The sequence below is a fragment of the Neomonachus schauinslandi genome, chromosome 10 (genome assembly GCF_002201575.2).
Source record: "Neomonachus schauinslandi chromosome 10, ASM220157v2, whole genome shotgun sequence".
NCBI classification, from domain to species: domain Eukaryota; kingdom Metazoa; phylum Chordata; class Mammalia; order Carnivora; family Phocidae; genus Neomonachus; species Neomonachus schauinslandi.
This window is the reverse complement of record NC_058412.1, coordinates 7,714,975-7,736,641: the sequence shown is the minus strand read 5'-3', so window position 1 is coordinate 7,736,641 and position 21,667 is coordinate 7,714,975. Positions and strand designations below refer to the sequence as shown.

The 21,667-nt window shown below is 46.6% G+C and overlaps 1 protein-coding gene across 3 annotated transcripts in view; it reads left to right on the top strand.

Moving 5' to 3' along the window:
* NOL10 (nucleolar protein 10) overlaps positions 1 to 21,023 on the top strand; it is an 85,919-nt gene extending 64,896 nt beyond the window's left edge. For all 3 annotated transcript variants that reach the window (XM_021697320.1, XM_044918481.1, XM_044918482.1), the window contains 4 exons: positions 6,753 to 6,926; positions 7,182 to 7,429; positions 16,503 to 16,605; positions 20,245 to 21,023. In XM_021697320.1, coding sequence (XP_021552995.1) covers positions 6,753 to 6,926; positions 7,182 to 7,429; positions 16,503 to 16,605; positions 20,245 to 20,364 — 645 coding nt within the window. In that variant the 3' untranslated portion in view covers positions 20,365 to 21,023. The remainder of the gene's footprint in view (positions 1 to 6,752; positions 6,927 to 7,181; positions 7,430 to 16,502; positions 16,606 to 20,244) is intronic.
* The last annotated feature ends 644 nt before the right edge of the window (positions 21,024 to 21,667 follow it).

The window sequence follows — 21,667 nt, the reverse complement described above, 5'->3', positions numbered from 1 at the left end:
GCTGGGTCTACGGCCCCTCCTAATTAATTCACATCAGGGCATTAAGTGTGTGCATGGATCTTAAAGTGCTTAAATGGAAGTGCCTCCTGCTGTGTTGTCTCCCTCCTCAGAGTATTCACCTTGATTTTCTTGTTAGCCCAGCCTGAGGATTCAGATTTAAGGAGGTAACTTTTCAACTTCATAATGTTGTTTTACAAGCTAAATGGAAGTGATCTTTGGATTACGTGCCCTAAAGCTTCAGGAGGAAGAGTGTGGGCCTGCTGTAGGATGCAGATATATGCGTTCCTATCTGTGTTTTATGCTTATGAGTCCTTATCTATAATGATACATATCTTAATATTACAGAGAGTAGGACACTTCGATTGTAACTGCAGCGCTTGTGCAGTGTGGCATAGTCAGTCTAGGAGCCTTTTAAAAGGCCCTGATGGTTATGAAGATGTGGGAAAAGTATCCTGTCCTCGCCTCCCACCCCCTTTCTTTTGCAGACTTTCACTGGGGTTGGGGACAGCCAGAGAAGGTTTCTAACACAGATGGTCCTCCCTGTACATGGGGTGCAGGCTAGTAAAAAATGACTGTGTGAGCTGAAAACACATAAAGTGGTCTTACTAATAGTCGTGATTTTGTGCATTTGAAAATTTTTGTCAGAATGTTGATAGGGTTGTCCTGTAAAGAATCCTCCTCGGACTACGTCCTGCTTCTAAACTGCAGTACCAGGAGGAACACCCTTCAAAATTCTTTTCTTTCATCAGACAGCGTTGTCTCTCTAGCTCCTGGAAGCTGGAAGTGCTATTTTTGTAAAAGCTACGTCCCCTGAGAAAATTCTGCTACAAACTGGTATTTGTAAGATGTGCCCCTGATTTGCTTTTCAGTGGCTTGCTGACCCAATTCCAGGCCTGTCATCAGAGCTCGGTTTCTTTCCGGAAATACTTAAAAGTTTTTTCGAAACCTCAGGCTGTTATTAGACAAAGTTTACATGATTTGATGTTTAACGTGGTTATCTAATTAAAATGAAGACCTTAAAAACCACTCATGAATTAAGGAAAGAACCCCTCGTAATGTAAAGAACACTTGAAAGAATTGTTCCATCTATCAGCAGTTCGTTAGTCTTGCCTTTGAACTCAGTTCTGCAAACCCTCAAGAGCTTTCATAGCTCTGATGACTTCTGATGTGAAAGCCAGTATGGTTTAGTTCTGCTTTGGCCCCAGCTGGAATTTCTTGGAGGCAGACAGTGAAATCTGTTCCCGAATCTTGCTGCCACTGATAACATCGTTGAAGTGTAATAAGGTGTGTTCTGTTCAGTACCGATGCTGGGCCTGGAGTGCGAACGGGCCCACTCTCTAATGTCAAGAAGCATTATCTGGACCTTATCCAAACTTAGACATTTGGTGGCATTCATTCATTTTTGCACCGAATCCGTATTGTGCCCCCTGTGCGCACAGGCATCTTGGAGAGGCGTGGCACACTGGTGATTCATTGGATTTGAAAGGGTTTGAGCCATTTTTCTTACAAGTGTCATTTCCTGGCTGTTGGCCTCTTCTACCAGTTTTTCACTGTTGCCTTGGAGTCTTGGATAGACGTCCTTCTCTTTGGATTCTGCGGCAGCTCAGTCGTGTGTGGTCCTGCACGACATCTCCAGGCCGAGCATACTCTCACCTGGGCCATGCACGGGAGAGGTGTCTTAGCCTGCGGGTTTATTGGATACCATTAAGAGTATATTTTAAAGTAATAATTCATCTCTCTAGGGAAAAGATAGAGCCATGCATAGACACTGGGTTGGATCAGATCAGTTTTAACATGCCAGATATTTTTTTTTAATGTTTTTTAGTACCAATTAAAGATTGTTTTTGGCTTTTATTACAGTTTTAAACACGTGGTTTTAAAAATGAAATGTTTTTCCAGGGTTTGTTAGGAACGTTGGCTGTCCCTCTGTCCTTCTCTCCCCCCCCGCCACGTTCTCCCCCGTTTGCACCCGTCCAGAGACAAACACTTTGGCACTTTTAGTGGATTACTTTGGTGTAAAGCTCCAAGTCTCTGAATAGTGCCCCTAATGCTCCTTCTTGGCTTTTAAATGTCAGGCCAGTTATCTTTCATCTTTTGATGACCTTCCTTCCTGGTAAGTTCTGCTGCAGCTTAGGACAGTCAGCACTTAGCTTGTTGGGACTGTGCGCGTGCTCTTCCCGTACCAGGCGGAGTCAGGTGGCCATCTGGGATTATGTATCCCCCATCCAGCCTCCGTCTTCCATGGATTTAGTGGTTGGCTTTTTCTTTGTTTTCTATACAGTGATCACTGGTTAGCCCTCAAACCGTTGCTGGTTGTCTAAGTCTCATCTCAAGATGTTTATATGAATATCGGTTGTTACATTAACTTTTCTTTTCCTGACAGAGTCTCTTCTGATGTGTCGGCCTCTCTCCATTCTGGACTAGCCGCCTCCGAGTGCTGGTCCACAGTCAGCATCCTGGGGATGCACCCCACCTACACCCTGTGTGGGATGCAGAATTAAAAAGACCTTTAGTTTTCTGAAGGAATATGTTTCCAACCCAGACAAGGAGGCAGTCAGTGTAAGGGTATAGTGAAGAGCTTTTCAAACATGTAGGTTCTCAGCAACAACCACACGTTACATTTATGTGCTTATTTTCCTGAGGAAGTCCCTCAGGATTTTCTCCTCCAAAATAAGAGAGTAAGGCAAGGAAGAGGAGGAGTACAAGGAAGCCCCCCACAGATGGCTGTGGGCTGGTCTTCCCTTCATAATCCAGCCTGCGGTTCCGGCCACCGTGTAGGCCCGTTCAATCCAGAAACTTAGGCTCTTCGGTGCTGGGGGATTTTCTTGGGGGAAAAAAATGTTTAAGTAGTTTTCCCCTGCTGTGATCTCAGGTCATGTGTTTATATTTAAGAGTGAAGGACCTACAAAAGCTTAGTGGGAACTCTGAGGTGGGGAGACAGGACTCACCACTCACTGTGTGGTGACCCAGCCAACTGTTTATTTGGGGAGGCGCCAAATAGCAGTATCTCTTTGGCCTTTCTCTTAGCTGGTCAGATTCTCCTGTTTGGAGGGTGATGGCCTGGCTCCCAGCATTCTGAGAACCTTCGTCAGGAGGGCTTGGGGTGTGGGGGGCGGGGCGGCATTGCAGCCCCTTTGTGCCACATGCTTCCCTAGCCCTCAGGGAGCTGCTGCCCCTGCAGGCACCCCTTCCCCTCCAGGGACGGCACCTCTCCTGGGACAGGGAGGGATTGAGGCCTGCCTTTCTTCTTTCCAGAATCACTGCTCCTGTTTCTTTCTTGTCCTCCTTATCCTTAAGGGTCGTGTCTTTTTTAAGCCCATTTTCTGTTGCTTTCCTGGGGTTTTAGCAGAGATTAGAAGGAGATGCTTATGTTCAGACTGCCATCTTTACCCAGAAGTCTGCACCACAGACATCATAGCGTTAATTTCATAGACAGCACTGAAGGAATGGACTTGTTTCAAATGTTAAGCATTCCTCGTATGTTACTATGTTGGGACAAAATATTCGCGGTAAGCATCCTACTCAAATCTACAGATAATACTTCTTTGAAGTAGGGCTGTGGTAGGAATAGTGCTTTGAGATGTTTTTCACATTTGAATGGCAGGTGTTTAGCATATGTGCATGTGTATTTCTAGGGTAGAGAGCTAGCCAGACACCTATAAACTGCTGTGGAGCATCACTGACTACATCTGATCCTTCTCCTTTTTTTAAGTTAGCTGTGAAAGCAAACAATTAGACTAGGAAAAATCTCCAAGGGAAGTATTTTTATAGCTAGGTCAGAAGAGTTATTATTTTATAGTTGTTCATCCAAAACATATTTATCTTTAGGCAATACAATTGATTTGTTTAAAATTAAGAAAAAAACTTAAGAATACTAGCAGCATATTTTTTGTAACATGTTTCTCTATTACTAAATGTGATTATTTAATGAATACACTAAGAATTTATACAATTTAGTCTCCTTCTCTCACTTGAGACCTGGCGTGTTGTTCCCAGGCATCTAATAGTGTTCATCAGAATCCAGATGGCCTTCTCCCTAAAGATTTAATTTCTTTAAACCAGTTTTAGGTTCACAGCAGAACTTAGGGGAAGTCACAGTTCTCTCCCGTGTGACCCCCGCGCCCACACACGCACAGCCTATCCCCCTGTCCACATCCCTCACCAGAGGGACATTGGTTAACTTGGTGAATCTATGTGGACACATCATCATCGCCCAGAGTCATCACCCAGAGTCCGTAGTTTACATTAGGCTTGGTGTTGTATGTTCTGTAGGTTTGGACAAATGTATAATGAGATGTATCCACCATTAGAATATCACACAGTATTTTCACTGCCCTAAAAATCATCTGTGCTCTGCCTGTTCATCCTTCCCTCACCCTGGCCCTTGACAACCACTGATCTTTGTACTCTCTCCGTAGTGTTTCCTTTTCCAGAATGCCATAGAGTTGGGATCGTACATATGAAGTCTTTTCAGATTGGCTTCTCTCACTTAGTAACATGCAATTAAGGTTACTCCATGTCTTTCCATGACTTCCTGGCTCATTTCTTTCTAGTGCAGAATCCTCTCGAGTTGTCTGAACATTGCCACGGCTTCTCCGTGCCCTTGCTGGAGGTCATCTTGGTTTTTTGGAACTTCTCATCCTTTGCTCCACCCTCTGCCTCTTTTTCTGATGCTCTTCAGTGATGGGGCCTAACTCCTGGTAACACCAACTGTCCAGTCACTTAAGCTGGACCTCGCACTCTGCTTTTCACTACCCCCTCCTGCCAGCTCCTCTGTAGCTGCATCCATCAGTTCTAATGTGGAAGTGTTCCCGCCCTAAGTCAGGCCCTGGCTCTTCTCCTGGTTTCCTAAAGCGGCCCGGTAGTCTTCCTCATGCCTGGTTGCTCCCTCGGCAGTCCCTCAGCTACCGTGCTGCTGAGGGCTCGCACAGCAGAGTTCTTGTCATCCGAGAGCCCTGGAGCACACCTCGAGCTGTCACCTGTCCCCTCCTCCTCATCCTTCTCTCCCCTAGGAGTTGCCCCTCACCTGTAGCATAAAGTGCCCGGTGTTACGGGGTTGGTTTCCGTTACAGTCTGGCCTGATGAAAAAATGCTTTTTCCGATTTTGTCATTCTTGTGTCGTCAGACTGTTCACCACTCCTCAGTGGGCTGGAAATGCTCTTCAACTTTCTGTCTGTTGAAAACTATTCATCTGTCCTCCAAATGCCACATCCGCCAGTGAGCCCTTCTGACCTGTCTCTTGTTGGAGTTACTTTTTACCTTTGCTCTTAGAGCACTTTCAGCTTTTCTTAGCATCCTTGGAGCCTCCAGGCTTTTGTTTCAGTTTTTGGTTTTTTCTTTCTTTCTTTCTTTCTTTTTTTTTTTTTTTAAAGATTTTTTTTTTTTGACAGAGAGAGACACAGCGAGAGAGGGAACACAAGCAGGGGGAGTGGTTGAAGAAGAAGCAGCCTTCCCGCTGAGCAGGGAGCCCGACGCGGTGCTCGATCCCAGGACCCTGGGATCGTGACCTGAGCCGAAGGCAGACGCTTAACGACTGAGCCACCCAGGGGCCCCTCAGTTTTTGTTTTTTTCTTTCTCATTAGATTCGGAGCTAGCACCTTGGGATCAGGAACTAGATCTTATCTTTGTTTCTTCCTCGAACCTAAATCTGTCTTAGAAATGATATTTAATCAGGGAAGGCTTGTTCAGTGTATCTTAAATATATATTCAGTATGTCATAGAATTTTAGGTTAAGGGTTCATCAGATTTTAGGTACATACCAGTAATAAACAGCCCAAGTTCCTTAATGTCTGATGACTTAATCAAATTTTTGTGTAGCTATATTCCAAGTACCACACTCAGAACTCCACTGCTTACAAACAACCACAAACAGGTTAGCCTCTCCAGCCCGCGTTCAGGCTGTTTAATTTACAAACCCTGTGAAGTAGGTTGATTTATCTGGGTTCCAAGCCTGTAGCAAATAAGAAACCGTAGGAGAGCCCTGAGTGTAGAAGATTGTCATCTGGTTATGGGAACAGCTAAGTTTACAATACACTCTAGAAAACTTTCTCTTCAAAATGGTACAATTAAAAAGGAACTTAGTGTCAGCCCTGACCTACTCAAATGGGTCTCATTATCAGTTTTATTGTGTCAGAAAGTTTACGCTCTATCCTTTGTGAACAATTAAATGGCCGATGGAAAAAAATTGACGAGGCCATCCTGTAAGAGATGGAAGCTTCCCTTATGTTTCCAAATAACTCACTTAGAGTCAGGAAGCTTCCATCAGCAGCCCCCTCGCCATGTTAATTCTTGCCTTATTATTGTTCTATATTTCCTTTCCCAGTTTTGGAATATGAACTTGGAAAACTCACTAATTTTATTTATTTAAGCTATGCTTAAAAAGCCATGTTTTAAAAATATATATTCCCTTGAAAAGTATTTTTTCATAAGAAATGTTAATTGAAGAAAATTCTTTCCAAAGTTTGAAGCATAAAGGTAAGCCAGAAAGGTTCAGTCTTCGCTCATTATGTGTAATGGTCAAGTAATACATATTGTCTGTGAAATAGATTAATAGAAAATGTTTGCAAGTAGGAGATAAAACCCAAGGGCAGTTAGAAAGTTCTGGAAACTAGTTCTAAAGAAGTTTCCTAATAATTTAATGTTATGCCTTATACAGCTTATTAATTTATAATTGACCGAAATGTTTTTAGGCCATCTTTCTGGTCAGATTTTATTCATACTAACTTTAAATTCCTACATTCTTTTTGTCATAGAGCCTTCCTAATATTCTCACCGATGATCGATTTAAAGTTATGTTTGAGAACCCTGACTTCCAAGTAGACGAAGAGAGTGAAGAATTTAGGCTTTTGAATCCACTTGTTTCGAAAATAAGTGAAAAAAGGAAGAAGAAACTAAGACTCTTAGAGCAACAAGAGCTTCATGAAAAAGTAACGTACTCCTTATCATTTTATATCTGCTTCTGTTTCTTGAATGTAAAGTTTTCTGTGTAAGTTAGAAGAGCCTTTGAGGCACTTGAGGTGTAATTTGTTCGAACTTCAGCTTGGAAGTAGATCTTAATTCGAGGCGTTTTCCCCCAATGCGTGCGATGTCACGTACTCCGTGGATGACAGTTAGTTAGAAGAGAATAACAGGTCGGTGTCTGGTGAGGGAAAGGAGCTACTTCTTACTATTTTTATTTTCAGGAAGAGGAGGAAGAACCGGAAGGAAAACCAAGTGATGCAGAAAGTTCTGAGAGTTCAGATGATGAGAAGGACTGGGTTGAAGAGGTCAGGAAGCAGCGCAGACTGCTCCAGCAGGAGGAAAAGGTGAAGCGGCAGGAGCGGCTCAGGGAGGACCAGCAGACAGTCCTCAAGCCCCAGTTTTATGAGATCAAAGCAGGCGAGGAATTCAGGAGCTTCAAAGATTCTGCCACCAAGCAGAAGCTGCTGAAGTGAGTAACCCTGCTCTCAGTGACGCTTTGCCGGGCTGCCGGGGCCTCGCTCTTCCTCGCGGCCACGTGGCCCTGAGCAGGACATTTTGCTCTTTGGAGTTAATGTGAGGGAAGCACCACAAGGCTGGAGGGGAAATACACTGGTCTTTATGATGATGACTTTTAATAGCTTTCTGAGGTGGAGTTTACGTACAGTCAGGCCCAGGGCACGGCCTTGGGAGTATTGGCCAATATACGAAAGAACATTTTTATGCCGCACAGGTCACGTTCTTGTGTTGTCCTTGTTTCTTTCCCTCCGTTGCCCTGACCTACAGCTGCTGGTTTTATTCTGTGCCCTGCAATCAGTGCTTTTCTGTACAGTGGTAATTAAGAGGCAACAAATTCTTTGCGTCTTAGCAAAAAGTTATTTTTCTTAATTAGAATTTCAGTTATGTTTATCCATATCTCAGCTTGCCTGATTACTTGGTTACTTGGAAAATTTGCCAGAGATTTTAAGCCTTTTGCAGGAAAATTGAGAGATGAGAAAGAGTGGTATGCTAGAATAGTCAAATACATAGGAAGTGGAATGGTGGTTACCCAGGGCTGGGCGAGGGGGAAAGGGGAAATGCCACTTAATGAGGTACAGAGTTTCAGTTTGGGATGAAGAAGTTCTAGAAATGGATAGTGGTGATGGTTGCACAGCAACATGAATATATTTTACCACAATAAAGAAGTCAACGTTAAAAAAAAATATTATTTGGGCAGTTTCAGTTGTAGGTGGCTAAGTAAGGAACAAGCTAGGTCCTCAATTCCAGATTGTGTACGAGCTGTAGGTTATATAAGTCTCTGCTCTGAGAATTCGTGGGCTGAGTATTAATGTGATAGACGGTCATGGTGGGGAATCTCGTGAGAAGAGCCGGAGGGTCTGGGGAGCCCAGGGGAGGAGGAGGAGGAGGGGTCGGGCAGGGTGGATGAGGTATAAGGTTGGGGGCAGTACCGGTTCTGTATCTGCACTTCTCCAGCTTCCGGCTTCCTGTTTGGAAAATGGGGTTTTTCAGATGCAAGAAGTGGGGAAAAGGTAGAGAGGACATCGATGGATAGGCTGAATTGTTTCTGGAACGGAGATATGGCTGGTCCTCATCATCTCACCAGCTTCTAGCCAGTATCTGGGTAGAGAGGACATCGATGGATAGGCTGAGTTGTTTCTGGAACGGAGATACGGCTGGTCCTCATCATCTCACCAGCTTCTAGCCAGTATCTGGGATACCAAATGTTGAGTGAATCCTTCAACTTAGAATCCAGGAGCATATCAAAATTCTGGTTCTAATGAACAAAAGATCTGGTGAACAAAGAATCTAGTAATAGGGTCGATATCTTTTGAAGATATCTTTACCACTTTTTTTTTTTAAATAACAACTTCCTTGAGATAATTTACATAACATACAGTTCACCTACTTAAAGTGTACAGTCCGTCGGTTTCTAGTATATTCACAGAGTTGTGCCTGTGAATATAATTACCACAATTAATTTTAGAACATTTTCATCTCTCCCAAATGAAGCCCCACACCCCATTAGCATCCGCTGCCCTCTGCCCCCAGCACACCCCATCCCCAGGCAACCACTAATCTACTTCCTATCGCTATGGATTTGCCTGTTCTGCCATTTCATATCACTGGATCCATACACTATGTGGCATTTGGTCTGGCTTCCGTTACGTCGTGTAATGCCTTCAGTGTTTGTCCGTGCCTTAGCATCTGTTGGTGCTGCATTCATTTCTATTGCCAAAAACTGTTCTGGTGTGTGGATAGACCCTGTTTCCTTCATTATTCACCAGTTGATGGACATTTGAGTTGCTCCACATTTTGGTTATTATGAATAATGCTGTTAGGAACGTTTGTGTGTAAGATCTTACACAGACATGCTTCATTTCTTCTGACTATATACCTAGGAGTGGAATGGCCGTCATATGGTGGCATATGCTTAACCTTTAGAGACGCTGCCAAACTGTCTTCCAGAGAGGCTGCTCCATTTCACGTTCCCACCAGCAGTGCGTGCAGCCTCACCTTTTATGTACCTGTTAGTCTTGGATATTCAATTTGGAGTCCTACTCAGAAGCAGAGGAAAGACTAGGTGTTTGTAGTTTTCTGATTCTGTGGAGTGAGTTTCTTTGTTAGATTATCTGCTGGTTTTGTGTTGCTTTGTTTACTTGACTACTGGTTCCTGAATCTGTACTAGACCCAAGTAGGTACTTGATAAGTTTTTGTGGAACTGAATCTCCTGTGCCTTGGCCACATGTCAAGCAACTTAGGAAGTTACCATTTCAAGGTCTGCTGAGAAAGAACCCATTTGCTCCCAACCCATTGGCCAGAAAAACCTGGGCACAGTTGTCTTTAGGTAAGCATGGTGACACGGTGATTTGGGGGTGGGAGGCAAGACTAAACTTTCTGACATTGTTGTTCTGCCTGTGGGCTGTAGCAGGACATTAATAAGAAAAAACAAAGGGGATGGAAATTTAGTATTTAATGGATAAATAATAGCCAAGTTAATACACTACAATTAAACATTTTTACTAAGTTGAATTTTTTTTTGAGAAGAGGAACTATATGAGTGATAATACTTCATGAGCTTACAAGGAGAGTCCTGTTGCTTAAAGTAATCACTCTCTGTTATGAACAACCTGCAGTTTGCTGGTATTTTGGCACAAACTGCTTACTGAGTTCTAGTCTTGACTGGATTATTTTGGCAAACCCTGAACTTGTGTTATCTTTGTATTTAATGAAGCATTGAACCGTTATCCTTCAGAGAACCAAAGTGATGCCTTCTGCTTATTCTTTTGAGTTACCACAGGCAGTCAATAAAACACAGCATCAAAACTGAGTGTATTATGTTTTAAAGGTTCCCTTGGACTTACCCTACTTTAAAACTTTTTCTGCAAAGGGAAAAGTGGATTATGAATCCTAACTCAATACTTGAGGGAGTCCTCCTGTTTGCTTGGCATGGTAACATGGCGTCCGACAAATACATATGTCTGTCAACACATATTTATATGCCTTACAGTGTGCGTGCTTTGTGAGTTTATTCAACCACCTGTCGGCCTCTCTGGCCGCCCTTCATCAGTCAGACATTGGTTGAGTGCCTGCCTATTGTAAGCAAAGTGCTGCCCAGAGCCAGGGGGTGGAAAGACGGCACAGCTCACAGGCCTGTAGCCTTCCCATTCTCGCTGATACTCAGGAGCTGTAAAGAGGCGTGTGGCAAGTGCATAAGAAAGGAAGGGATATAACTTTTGGAGATTTAAGAAAGTCTTTATAAGAGGTCATACTGAAACTGGCCAAAGAGAGAGACAAAAGACAGAAAGTTGCGCACCCACAGCCACAGCAGGGTGGGAGAGGCGGCGTGTGAACAGGGAGCGCTGTGTGAAAGCCGTGGGAAGCTGGCGCTGCGGGGGCTCCTGGAGTAACGGTGGCGGGGCGGGGGGGCGGCATTCAGGCCCTGGCCCTCGCACTGCTGAGCCACTGAGATTACCGTGAGCAGATCTGTTTCCAACCCCTTCCCCAAATCATGTGAATCCTTACATAATAAAAGCAGTTCACGTTTGTTACAGAACATAAAAATAAAAACCTGTAGGCATAAAAAGTCCTTCTTTCCCAGAGACTGGTAATGAAATACCTCGTTTTAGAGAGAAGCTGCAGGGAGGGGCCCCTGAGCTCAGCTAACAGACTGTTCAGTAGTCCCAGTCAGAAGTAAGTGATAAAAGCCTGAGCTATGGGAGAGAGAGGACCAGGCAGCCTAGGACCAAATTATTCACAAAACTGTCCAAGTAAGAATAGGAAAGGAAAATGGGCATACAGCACAAGGTTGTTTGGTTACTAATTTAATAGCAAAGGAGAAAGGAGTGGTCGGCAGTGTTGATCTGTCTCGCAGTGTTGCCACCAAGGCCAAGGAGACAGAATGAAGACCAAGTTTAAGGCTGCAAGTAGTGAGCCCACTATCAGCACAGTTAAGTGTGCGGTGCCAAGTGTCTTGGTAATGTTCAGTAGAGAAACTGAGACCCAGAGCGTGGGCCAGAGACCTGGGGCTGAGCGAGCAGCTTTCCCTGTGTGATTGAGACCGAGTCTGAGTGTGTAGAGTGCGGTGTGGGTGAAGAGGGGAGCCCCTAGGCAGCAGCAGGTATTTTTCTAGTCTGTGATAAAAACTGCACACCTCTCTTTAGAAAGATACACCTGCACGCAAAGTACTGCATGTCGTTTTAGAGCTGTCACCGGTAAAACTGACAGCCAAGGGCTAAGACTTCCAATTTGGAGGACAAGCGGAGGAGAAGGAAGTAGTAAAGATCACTGAGGAGTTTTCAGAGACGTAGGAGGAAAGCTGGGAAGAGCCAAGCAGGGAGAAAATGACACAGAGGGTGTGACGCAAATGTCAGAGAGAGGCGGGAGGTCCAGGGAACAGAGCAAAGCCATTAGGAAGCTCGTCTTGCTGGGACCAGCTTCTCCGGCATCAGCCCGAATGTCGGATTGCAGCAGACTGATGAATGAATAGAGATAATAAATATTGTGAGCAGTTAATGTGGATGATTCTTCCAAGAAGTTTGGCAGAAAAAGGAAGGCGTCAAAGCCAATAACTTGATGGGGAAGGTCCTTCAGGCTGTTAGAGATAGAATGTGTTAGTGGGCAGGGAGGGATTTAACTGTGGCATGCAGTGACTCGAGAGACCAAAGTGAACAGACAGATCTGAATTCAGTAAGCAGTCAGGAGGAGACAGGCCTCAGAAAGGGCAGGGGTACACCCTCAGAGCCCCAAGGGGAGGCCATCAGGATGGGTGGGTGGAAAGTGGGCAAGTTCATGCCGACAGCCAGTCTGCAGGGCCTAACGGAGGCACTGGCGGGACGTGCCAGTGAGCCTGGAGGAGAGGTCTACAACAACACAACTTCCAGAAGCTCAGTAGCTGGGGCTGTCTCCTCTCCTCTCCCTGCCAGATGGCCCTTCAGTGGGTAAGCCTTCTTTGAAGCACCTAGCCTGTAGTCCGTCTTGGAAATTCAAAGGTTTCAAAGACATTTCCTGCCTTGGAGGAATTCACTTTCTTCCCCAGGTGGTTTTAGTAGCTCTCAGGGAGCTGCTCATCACGCCGACAAATTTATCCGCTTTGTGGATGAACTCTGGCCTGTTTGTACTCTTCAGCTAATTTTCCTCACTGCCAGTGGATGAGAGTTGAAGGAACACGGTCTTATTTTAATATTAGAAGCATTTTTTTTTAAAGATTTTATTTATTTATTTGAGACAGAATGAGAGAGAGAGAGAGAGCACATGAGAGGGGGGAGGGTCAGAGGGAGAAGCAGACTCCCCGCCGAGCAGGGAGCCTGATGCGGGACTCGATCCAGGGACTCCAGGATCATGACCCGAGCCGAAGGCAGTCGCTTAACCAACTGAGCCACCCAGGCGCCCAGAAGCATTTTTAATCTAATTTTGAAAGCAATTTAATTCCAAAGTTGCACTTAGAAAAAATCTCTTCTTACTCAAGTTGATACATACTCAGGTGATGTGGAAGCATCTTTTCATCGTAATACATAGGAATGTCGAACAAAAGGGGAAAGTCTTGCTTTTACCCCCACACTCCCTCCCTGAGGTCCCTGCTGTGTGTGCCTTTTCAGAATTCAGTGACTCCTGTGGGTGTTCACACGTGCAGCGCTAGCAGATCTCTCCTGGACACCAGGGGGCCCTACTGATCCTGTTGCCGGTGAGCGGCTCTTTTCACGTAGTGAGAAGTGTAGAAAATTTTTCTTTGTAAGTACACGTAGGCCTCCCAGTAGCTGCATCGCTAGTTCCTAAGGTGGATGGGCTGTACCGTATGTAAGATTCCCTCATTTTTGGGAGGTTTAGGTTGTTTCTTGTTTTCCTCTTCTCCTTTTCCACAGTTAGAAATCTGTCCACACGGGGCGCCTGGGTGGCTCGGTTGGTTGGGCGACTGCCTTCGGCTCAGGTCATGATCCTGGAGTCCCGGGATCGAGTCCCGCATCGGGCTCCCTGCTCGGCGGGGAGTCTGCTTCTCCCTCTCACCCTCCCCCCCTCATGCTCTCTCTCTCTCATTCTCTCTCTTTCTCAAATAAATAAATAAAATCTTTAAAAAAAAAAAGAAATCTGTCCACACGTGCAGGGATTTCTTCAAGCTGTACCACCCAGTCCCGGAATTTGCTGGATCAAAAGGGGTCATATCGCCCTGGAGAAAGGCTTTGAGCTCTTCGCGCTCTTACCAGAGTGCCTGTTTCCCCACACTTGCAACAACAGTGGATGTTAGGAATCTTTTTAAATATGAACAGAGCTAATAGATGAGGTATCCAGATATGCTGGTTGCATTAGTTCATATCTCCGGAGACACAGGGGCTTTGAGGAACATGCAGACAGAAAGCATTGAGATGGAGTTTTCAGTGACCTGCACAGTCTCTGTAAATATTTGTCAGAGGTATTTGGCTCTAAACAGAGTATTTAACATTTGCTGTTTAGCTGTAGATTCCGTTTCTCCACTGCCTTCCTGTTCCCTTTGGTGTGGACTGTGGGATCGTGGGTCCTTTCTTTTGAGTTAAGTCCTCTGAATGCTATACTAATGCACATGCCTCCACACAGAGTGATTTCTGAAAACTCAGTTGAGAAGCATTATTTCCTGGGGTATATAATAAATATCTAGTTTGATGTTTCCCCTTGTACTTCATGCCCATTTTTTTTTTTAAGGTAGCCTTGCTGAGAACTCCGATTCTTTCCCCCACCCCTCCACCCCCACCCCATAGCCGTGTCCGTTGTCCTGTGCTCGATAATTCTGTCCTTTCAACCTTCGGAAGGTTGACAAAGGTTGGAAGCCCACATCTGTCTTCTTAGTAGTCCCCACAAAGTGGTGGGGGGCTGTTCATCGTGTGACAGTGACATTTTTTTCCCCTAGAGTTCTTAACCTTCCTTATCGATGTCACACAGCGTGGATTTCTGCATTTTGTTCTTCTGTTACAGTAGACAGTTTTCAGGTGTCTGTCTGCTTCTTAAATCGTCTCTGACCGAATTCATTCTCAGGTAGCTGGCTTAGGAGCTGCTGGTGAGCAGCCACATACCGTAAACTGACTTTCAAAGGGAGGGAAGTAGGACTTGCTTTAATGTAGCAATCTCCGCACTCAGTGCCTGTGTCTGATCTTCTGCCATGGCTCGTTCTAAAACCCCGCTCGTCTCTCCAAGGAGCCCAGACAGAACAAGTTTTTACAAGTGCACCTCGAAAGTACATTGAGAGAAAACCAGAATTTATATACCCTATCATGGAGGAAATAAGGTCATTCTTAAAAGAGTAGTAATTGCCCACAATTTACTTGAAAAGTCACTTTCTTCCCAAATTAGTGTTTGCTGTGTGCCACCCTGAGGTCTCAGTGGCTCCACAGCCCGTCAGAAGCCATGAAAGGAACGAACAAGAACGGCACGGACAGGCTGAGGAATTTGCTTAGGCTGGCATAACTCACATCCACACTGGGGTCCTTTACACTTCACGTTTGAGTTCTTGCTAAAATAACCAAGCTCAACTAGATCTTTGTTTCACTCCGTCTGTCGTGTGGAAGCTTGTCATTTGGAAGACTTCGTGGATGCATTTCCCACACAAAACTTTATAAATCAAGTTTGGTCTGACACACTCCCGGAAACCAGAAATTCTTAAATTGGAATCCTGGTTTTAGACTTGAGTCCTCGCGTGGCCTGGGGCGAGTCATTTAGCGCCTCACCTCCCTTCTTGCCATCTATAAAGGATAAATACTTTTGTCTCAGGGATGTTGAAAGGATTAATTAGTTCGTCTGTAAAGCACTTTGAAGATGAAAAGTACTTTAAAAGTGCTTCTTAATAACATTATTGCTTAGAAAAGAGTGCTACTTTTATGCTAACCACTTCACGTCTCAAGTTATATAAAGAAGGCATGTTCGTTACATTAGTAGTCATAAACTGGAGATAAATCTCTCATGGTGCGAACATCAAACATTTCCTGCAGAATTTCAAAGGGGCATCACTTTATCTTGGGGGGCCATTTAGGAGCAGCTTTCTGCTCAGTAATTAGTTATGAAGATCGTATTTCAGGCAAAAGCATGGAAACTCACTGCGAGTCTTTGTCTTGAAGCTTAATTCCATTTTTTCCCTCCAAACCCAGTTCACAGAAAGGGCCACTGTTCTGATTTTATACTAAAACATTACTATTGTGACATGCAGTGAAGGGTCACGTGTACAAGATACAGACTGAACGTCTTGGTTGTAAAGCCAGGTAGGGTGGTGTTACTGGTTCAGATGGCACATCAGACCACGGCGGGGGCACAGAGACCCGAGAAAAGTGTGGAAAACGTGATCAAGAAATGGGATGAAATTTACGTTTGGGGTAAAGTATGATGGGACAAGTAATTCAAGTAAGAAAGTGGAAGGAAAAGGCACCGAGAGAAGGAACAGTGCGTGAACAGACTGAATCGGATAGAATTTTACCCGCGGTGCTTTCGTTTGCTGTCTGTGGTCAGGCAGACTCATGTTTGGGGGTTCGTGCTGTGGGTGGTGAGTGTCGCCCCGGGAGCTGAGGGCGGGTGGAGAGAGCCTCCGGACTCGCTTGGCACCTCTCCCTGGCTTCACCCGGAAGACCTGCTCGGGGTCCGCTCCCTCGGAGAGGTGGCTGGGTTGCCGAAGCGTGAAGTGCTCTGCTGCCTGCCTGGTGTGGGGCTTAAATAGAAAAGCCTCCAGAAACATCTGTGCCACTGACCATTATGGTAAATTACAGGCTGCAGAGACAGCGCTCCTTGCCTGTCGGCTTCAGAAGTGTGGTTTAGTGAGATCAGGAGCAGCCACAGAAAATATATTTGGAACCACCACTTAAGATACTAAGTGAGCGGGTGTTTTGGCAGCTCTTTTTACTGTGTGTCTGTCGAGTGTGAGCAGTGACTGTCGGCCCCGATTCGTTCCGCGATTGCGTTCGGTGAATGCCATTTTCTGGCTTCCCCGCGAGCGTAACAGATTTTCTTCATATGAGCCATTCTAATTAAAACTTGTTTCGAATGCTAAATCAAAACATACTGCTAATTAATGTGTCGTTCTCTTAAATCTCCTCCAGTAAAACCCTTGAAGATCGTTTGAAACTCGAAGCAAAAAATGGCATGGTGAGCATAGCAGATACCACAGTCGGCAGCAAACAGTTGACATTCACGTTAAAGAGGGTGAGTTTTCTAACGTGATTTTGTGAGTCCAGTCGTGCCGTGCACTCGTCTGACCTCAGCACGGCCACCCCAAGCTTTTCCCCTGTTGAGGAAGCTGTGTGCCCATTCTAGCCCTTGTCCTGCAGCCAGAGCCCCTGCGGGGTTGGGAGCGAGCGCTCAGCTTGGCCGAGGCCAGAGCCGGAGCCGGAGCCGGAGCCGGAGCCGGGCTCTTGCTGTGCTGCGGAGACGGGACTTTCGCACCCCGGAGCTGGTGCTGCTGGTGCGGAGCCGGCCGTGTGGTTTCTGGGTCACTGGGCCGCCTCCGGAGCGGCCTTGCCAAGAGAAAGTCCTGCCTGTCCAGGGCTTAGAGAACTCGTGGTAGAATGAAAATAAGATGCCTCTGAAGTTACTCATGTTTTGCGAAAAACCGAAGAAGCACAAAGAAGTACTTAACGTGTCCCCAAGGTTGAGTCGGGCAGAGGCTGTGCAACTAGATCAATTTATGTTTGATTTTGCCTGTTCACATCATTAGAGCAACAACATTTTAACTATTAAATCTCACTTTTAGGAATAATTAGGGATTTGTGTATTGTCTAATAAAAATCTCCTTTGATACTAGGTCTGTGATTTACTTAGGTGAAATCTCAGGTTTTTCCAGGATCTTCATATATGCTTCTTCTTCTTTTTTTTTTTTTTTAAGTAAACTCTACCCCCAACGTGGGGTTCAAACTCCCGGCCCCACCGTCAGGAGTCACATGCCCTATCGACTGAGCTAGCCAGGCAACCCTGATAGACGCTTTCTAACGTGTGACTAAAATGTAAGGGGAAGGTTTGTGCTTTAGTTTTATTTACAGTTGTATAGCGGCAAAACTAGGATTGGTCCCAAATGCAGTTTTCGGGTTCCCTGCACCGCAGGTCTCATCAGACCCGTGGCCGGGTGTGGGGCTTACACATGTCCGCATCCCCCCTTCTCTGGGCCAGGCTGCTGGCGACGGTGGGTCAGCAGCTGGAGCAGGACGGAGAAGCAGAGGGAAAGGAAACTTGGGAGATGAGCCGCCTGGACCCTCGGTCCTATGGGATTGGGCACGTGGTGCTGACGTCGTCTGGTGCGGCCTTCCAGGGAGAGGCTGGCCAGAGTCCCTCTCTGGGTGGGGCTTTGTCTGTGGGACAGTCACTGCTGCTTACGGGCTCCTCTGGAGGCTCCTGCCTTTGTGGGGAAGGCCTGGCAGGGCTCTGCAAAACGTGCTGCTGGAGAGGGGGAGGTACTTCTGGGAGATGGCTCTCCCAGCAGACCGTGGGGAAATGCCCGGGACTAATGTCCACCCCGAAGATGCAGAAGAGTGCCTAACCGACAAGCTCCAACACACCCTGTTTATCTTTATTTGGTACATCATTTTCCAAAATTGTTTGGACAGGAAACACTTTGGGGGATAGTTTTTAAAATGAAGAAACAAAATATTAAATCACCGGTGTTTGTTGATCTTACACGGGTCTTGATACCGTAGTTTGGAGTGCTGGTATGCAGGTTTTCCGAGGATCCCGTTAACAAGTGATTGTCAGGTATCTGCTCTGGGGTGTGTGCTGCAGGGACACAGAACAACACAGGTGTGGTCCCGGCTCCGCAGTTCTCAGTCTGTTGAAAGAGGGACACGGGCGCCTGGGTGGCTCAGTTGGTTAAGCGACTGCCTTCGGCTCAGGTCATGATCCTGGAGTCCCGGGATCGAGTCCCACATCGGGCTCCCTGCTCGGCGGGGAGTCTGCTTCTCCCTCTGACCCTCCCCACTCTCATGCTCTCTCTATCTCATTCTCTCTCTCAAATAAATAAATAAAATCTTTAAAAAAAAAAAAAAAGAGGGACACACCCAGTTAGGTCATTATGGTGGTGGCAGGTGCTCCAGCAGAGGACGGGGGCGGGGGGGGGGCTGTGAGAGCGTCCGGGGCTTGACCCGGACAGAGGGGCTAGGGAAGGGGGAGTGATGTGCGGCTTGGGTCTCTAAGTTGAGCGAGAGCCCTGCGGGGTCAGGCAGGGTGCCAGGCGCAGGGTGCCGCTAAGGCAGCGCTCTTGCTTGAGGAAGGGGGAGGCCAGGCGTGCTCGAGGGTCCGACGAGAGCCTGTGTGTGTAAAACGAGCTCAAACGGAGGAGCGGCGTCAGATGCAGCCGGAACTGCACAGCTCAGCCCTGGAGGGCCTTGTGAGCAGGCCACGGCACGCAATTACCCTTGATTCCGAGTAGAACCACGCGAAGCTATTGAACAGTTTTGGTTAGCAGCAGACCGACCCTCTTTATTTCTTTTTTTTTTAAAGATTTTATTTATTTATTTGACAGAGAGAGACACAGCGAGAGAGGGAACACAAGCAGGGGGAGTGGGAGAGGGAGAAGCAGGCTCCCCGCCAAGCAGGGAGCCCGATGTGGGACTCGATCCCAGGATCCTGGGATCATGACCTGAGCCGAAGGCAGACGCTTAACGACTGAGCCACCCAGGCGCCCCGACCCTCTTTATTTCTAAAACCTGACGAGCTGTTGCGTGAGGAGTGGGCCGAAGGGGCCCGGAGCGGAGGCACTGGGGATGCACTAGGCAGGAGGGGACTGGATGGGATTTATTGGGGCTCTTGAAGGAGTAGTAATAATCAGAAAAAGAATTTAAGGCATTATTCAGAGTCCCGGTTTCAGAGCTTCCTAGAGGAAGGGGACTCATCAGCTTTTTGTCTTACAGATCGCTTTCCTTCCCCACTACTCCCTCGCCTCTCACCTCTTTGATTTCAAAATATTGAATAATACCCGCTGGAGGTGAATACAGAGACTTCTCCTTCAAGAGCAAGATACAAAGGACTATTGTAGGTGCACAGGGTAATATAGACCAGTGTAAAGCAGGCCTCATGGGTGTCTATAAGGCAATGCTTTTCAGCTTTTAAAACTTCTGCTCCATCAGTGCTTTCTCAGTTTACCTTTTGTGCAATTCCAGCAGCTGAGAATATTTTTTTGAGCTTTGCATTCAAGAGTTCGTACCCTTAGAACCATCAAAGGTGATTTTAAAACCAGGCGGCTCTGACCTCCGTGGTGGGTTCTGCATTGGCTCTCTCCTTTCTGAGAACTGCTGCTGACAGCCACGGAGCTTCCTTGGGGTGGAGGGGCCCCCCTCCCCCCCTCCCCTCTCTCCCTCCCCCCATGTCCCCCTCCCCCCCTCCCCCCCCCATTCTGCCAGCGCGAGCATCAAGGTGGGAGGCATGCCCTCGGAGCCGTCAGCCCGAGAACCTGCGCGCTCGCTCCACCTGGGGGCCTGCAGGCCACTTGTCTGCTGAGCCCTTGTCCGGGGTTAACGGCAGCAAATCTTAGGCTTCTGAGGGGAGTTGGACTTTTTGGAAACAGCCAAAAATTCTTTGGAACCCGTTCTGGAGAATGATACTTAATCGTGGTGGGTTTTAATACACCTTCGGTACGTGTAACTATTTGTGTGTGTGTTTGGGGCAACATAAATAAATTAATGTCTCTGGCTAATAAACGGCACAGCATTGTGGGAGTGGAGTCCAGGGGCCAGACTGCGTGGCCCGGGGCCCATAGCAGCTTTGCTCCCTCGGGTGTGATGGGGGTATTCTGATGGTTACAAAGGGGGGTGTTGGGGTTTTCTTTCTCTTTCTCTCTCATGTAATTTTCTCCTTTAGTCCGAACAACAGAAGAAGCAACAGGAGGCTGAGAAGCTGCACCGACAAGAAAGGAAAACCCTCCGTCGTTCAGCTGGTCACCTGAAGTCCAGACACAGACGCGGCCGGCCGTTTCATTGAATCTGGAAACCGGTCCTGCACGCGGCTCCGGAGGAGCGCCCAAACTGACCATCGCTTAGCACGTCGAACACAGAGGGACACACGTTAACCATTAGTGTAAATTCGTGGTACCTGGGCGAGGTAAAGGTTTGGCAGCTGTCGTCACGCCCTCTGCAGCAGACTTGGAAACCGCCCCCCTTCCCCGCACTGTCTGTAAGTTGTTGTCCCCATAAACATTGTCCGTTCCCCCCCCCCCCCCCCCCCGTTTTAATCAAGTAAAGCCAGGTGTTGCTTTTCCATCTTGTGAAATGTGTAACATGGGATGGGAGGTTATCCTGTGCTAAAAATGCAGATCGACCATGTTCGGCACCGTTTCCTTTCAGCGCCTACTGTCCTTCACTGTTGACCCCCAGGAACCCCGTTCCTGTGTCGCCTGAGGTGTCCGTGTTGGCCGTGTTTGCATTTCTACATTGGTAGTTTGTGGCTTGTTTATGTGGGGGGGCGGTTTAAAACATATTTTATAAAAAGAATATAATTTTATGGTAATAATCCTAAAACAAAAATGGAAGCTACTGGTTATTCTCTTAACTTTTCACAAGATTAAATATAGATTTTCCTTTTTTTTTTTTTCTGTTTCTTAAAGTGCAATTTGAGATAAACTGGCTGGAGAAAACATTTATAAAAATAAATACTTTCATTTGACTAGCTTCTTTGAGAAAGATCCATGCTTTGAGTTGATTTGAAAATTGAATTTGGTTTCCCTAGTTCTCAGGTATTAATGTGATTTTGGAGGTGTGTTTCTTTAATCACAACTGGAACCAGGGCTCTTTGGCCTCTAACTGGAAATGCGGTAAGCACAAAGGGAGAATGTGCTGACAGGACTAGGCTGCAGGCTGTGTAACCGGCCTCATGGACACCCGGATCCGGGGCCCCAGATTCAGCCAGGTCTCTCTCCCCTTTTCTTCCTCCTGTCGCAGCGTTGTTCCTTAGCCCTTCAGCTCTCCCCTGCTGTCTTTCCTTGACATCTTTCCTGTCCTGTCCCCGTCCTATCTCTGTTGCTTCTGTACAGACATGTGTCCACTTCTGAGGCCTGAGAGGTGCAGTCTGTTTCCAGAAAAAAAGATGTGTTTGTCTGTGTGTGTGTGTGTGTGTGTGTGTGTGTGCGTGCCTGCGTGTGTGTCCGGCGTGGGTGCGGCTTGTGTGTATGGACAGACACCGTCACCAGAAAGAGGCTTGTTACCTGGGCGCCCACCCAGCTTGTGGTCTGGGACAGAGGCGTCACCTGTTTCCATCCCTGGTGCCACCTGCTCTGCTTCTTCGGCTT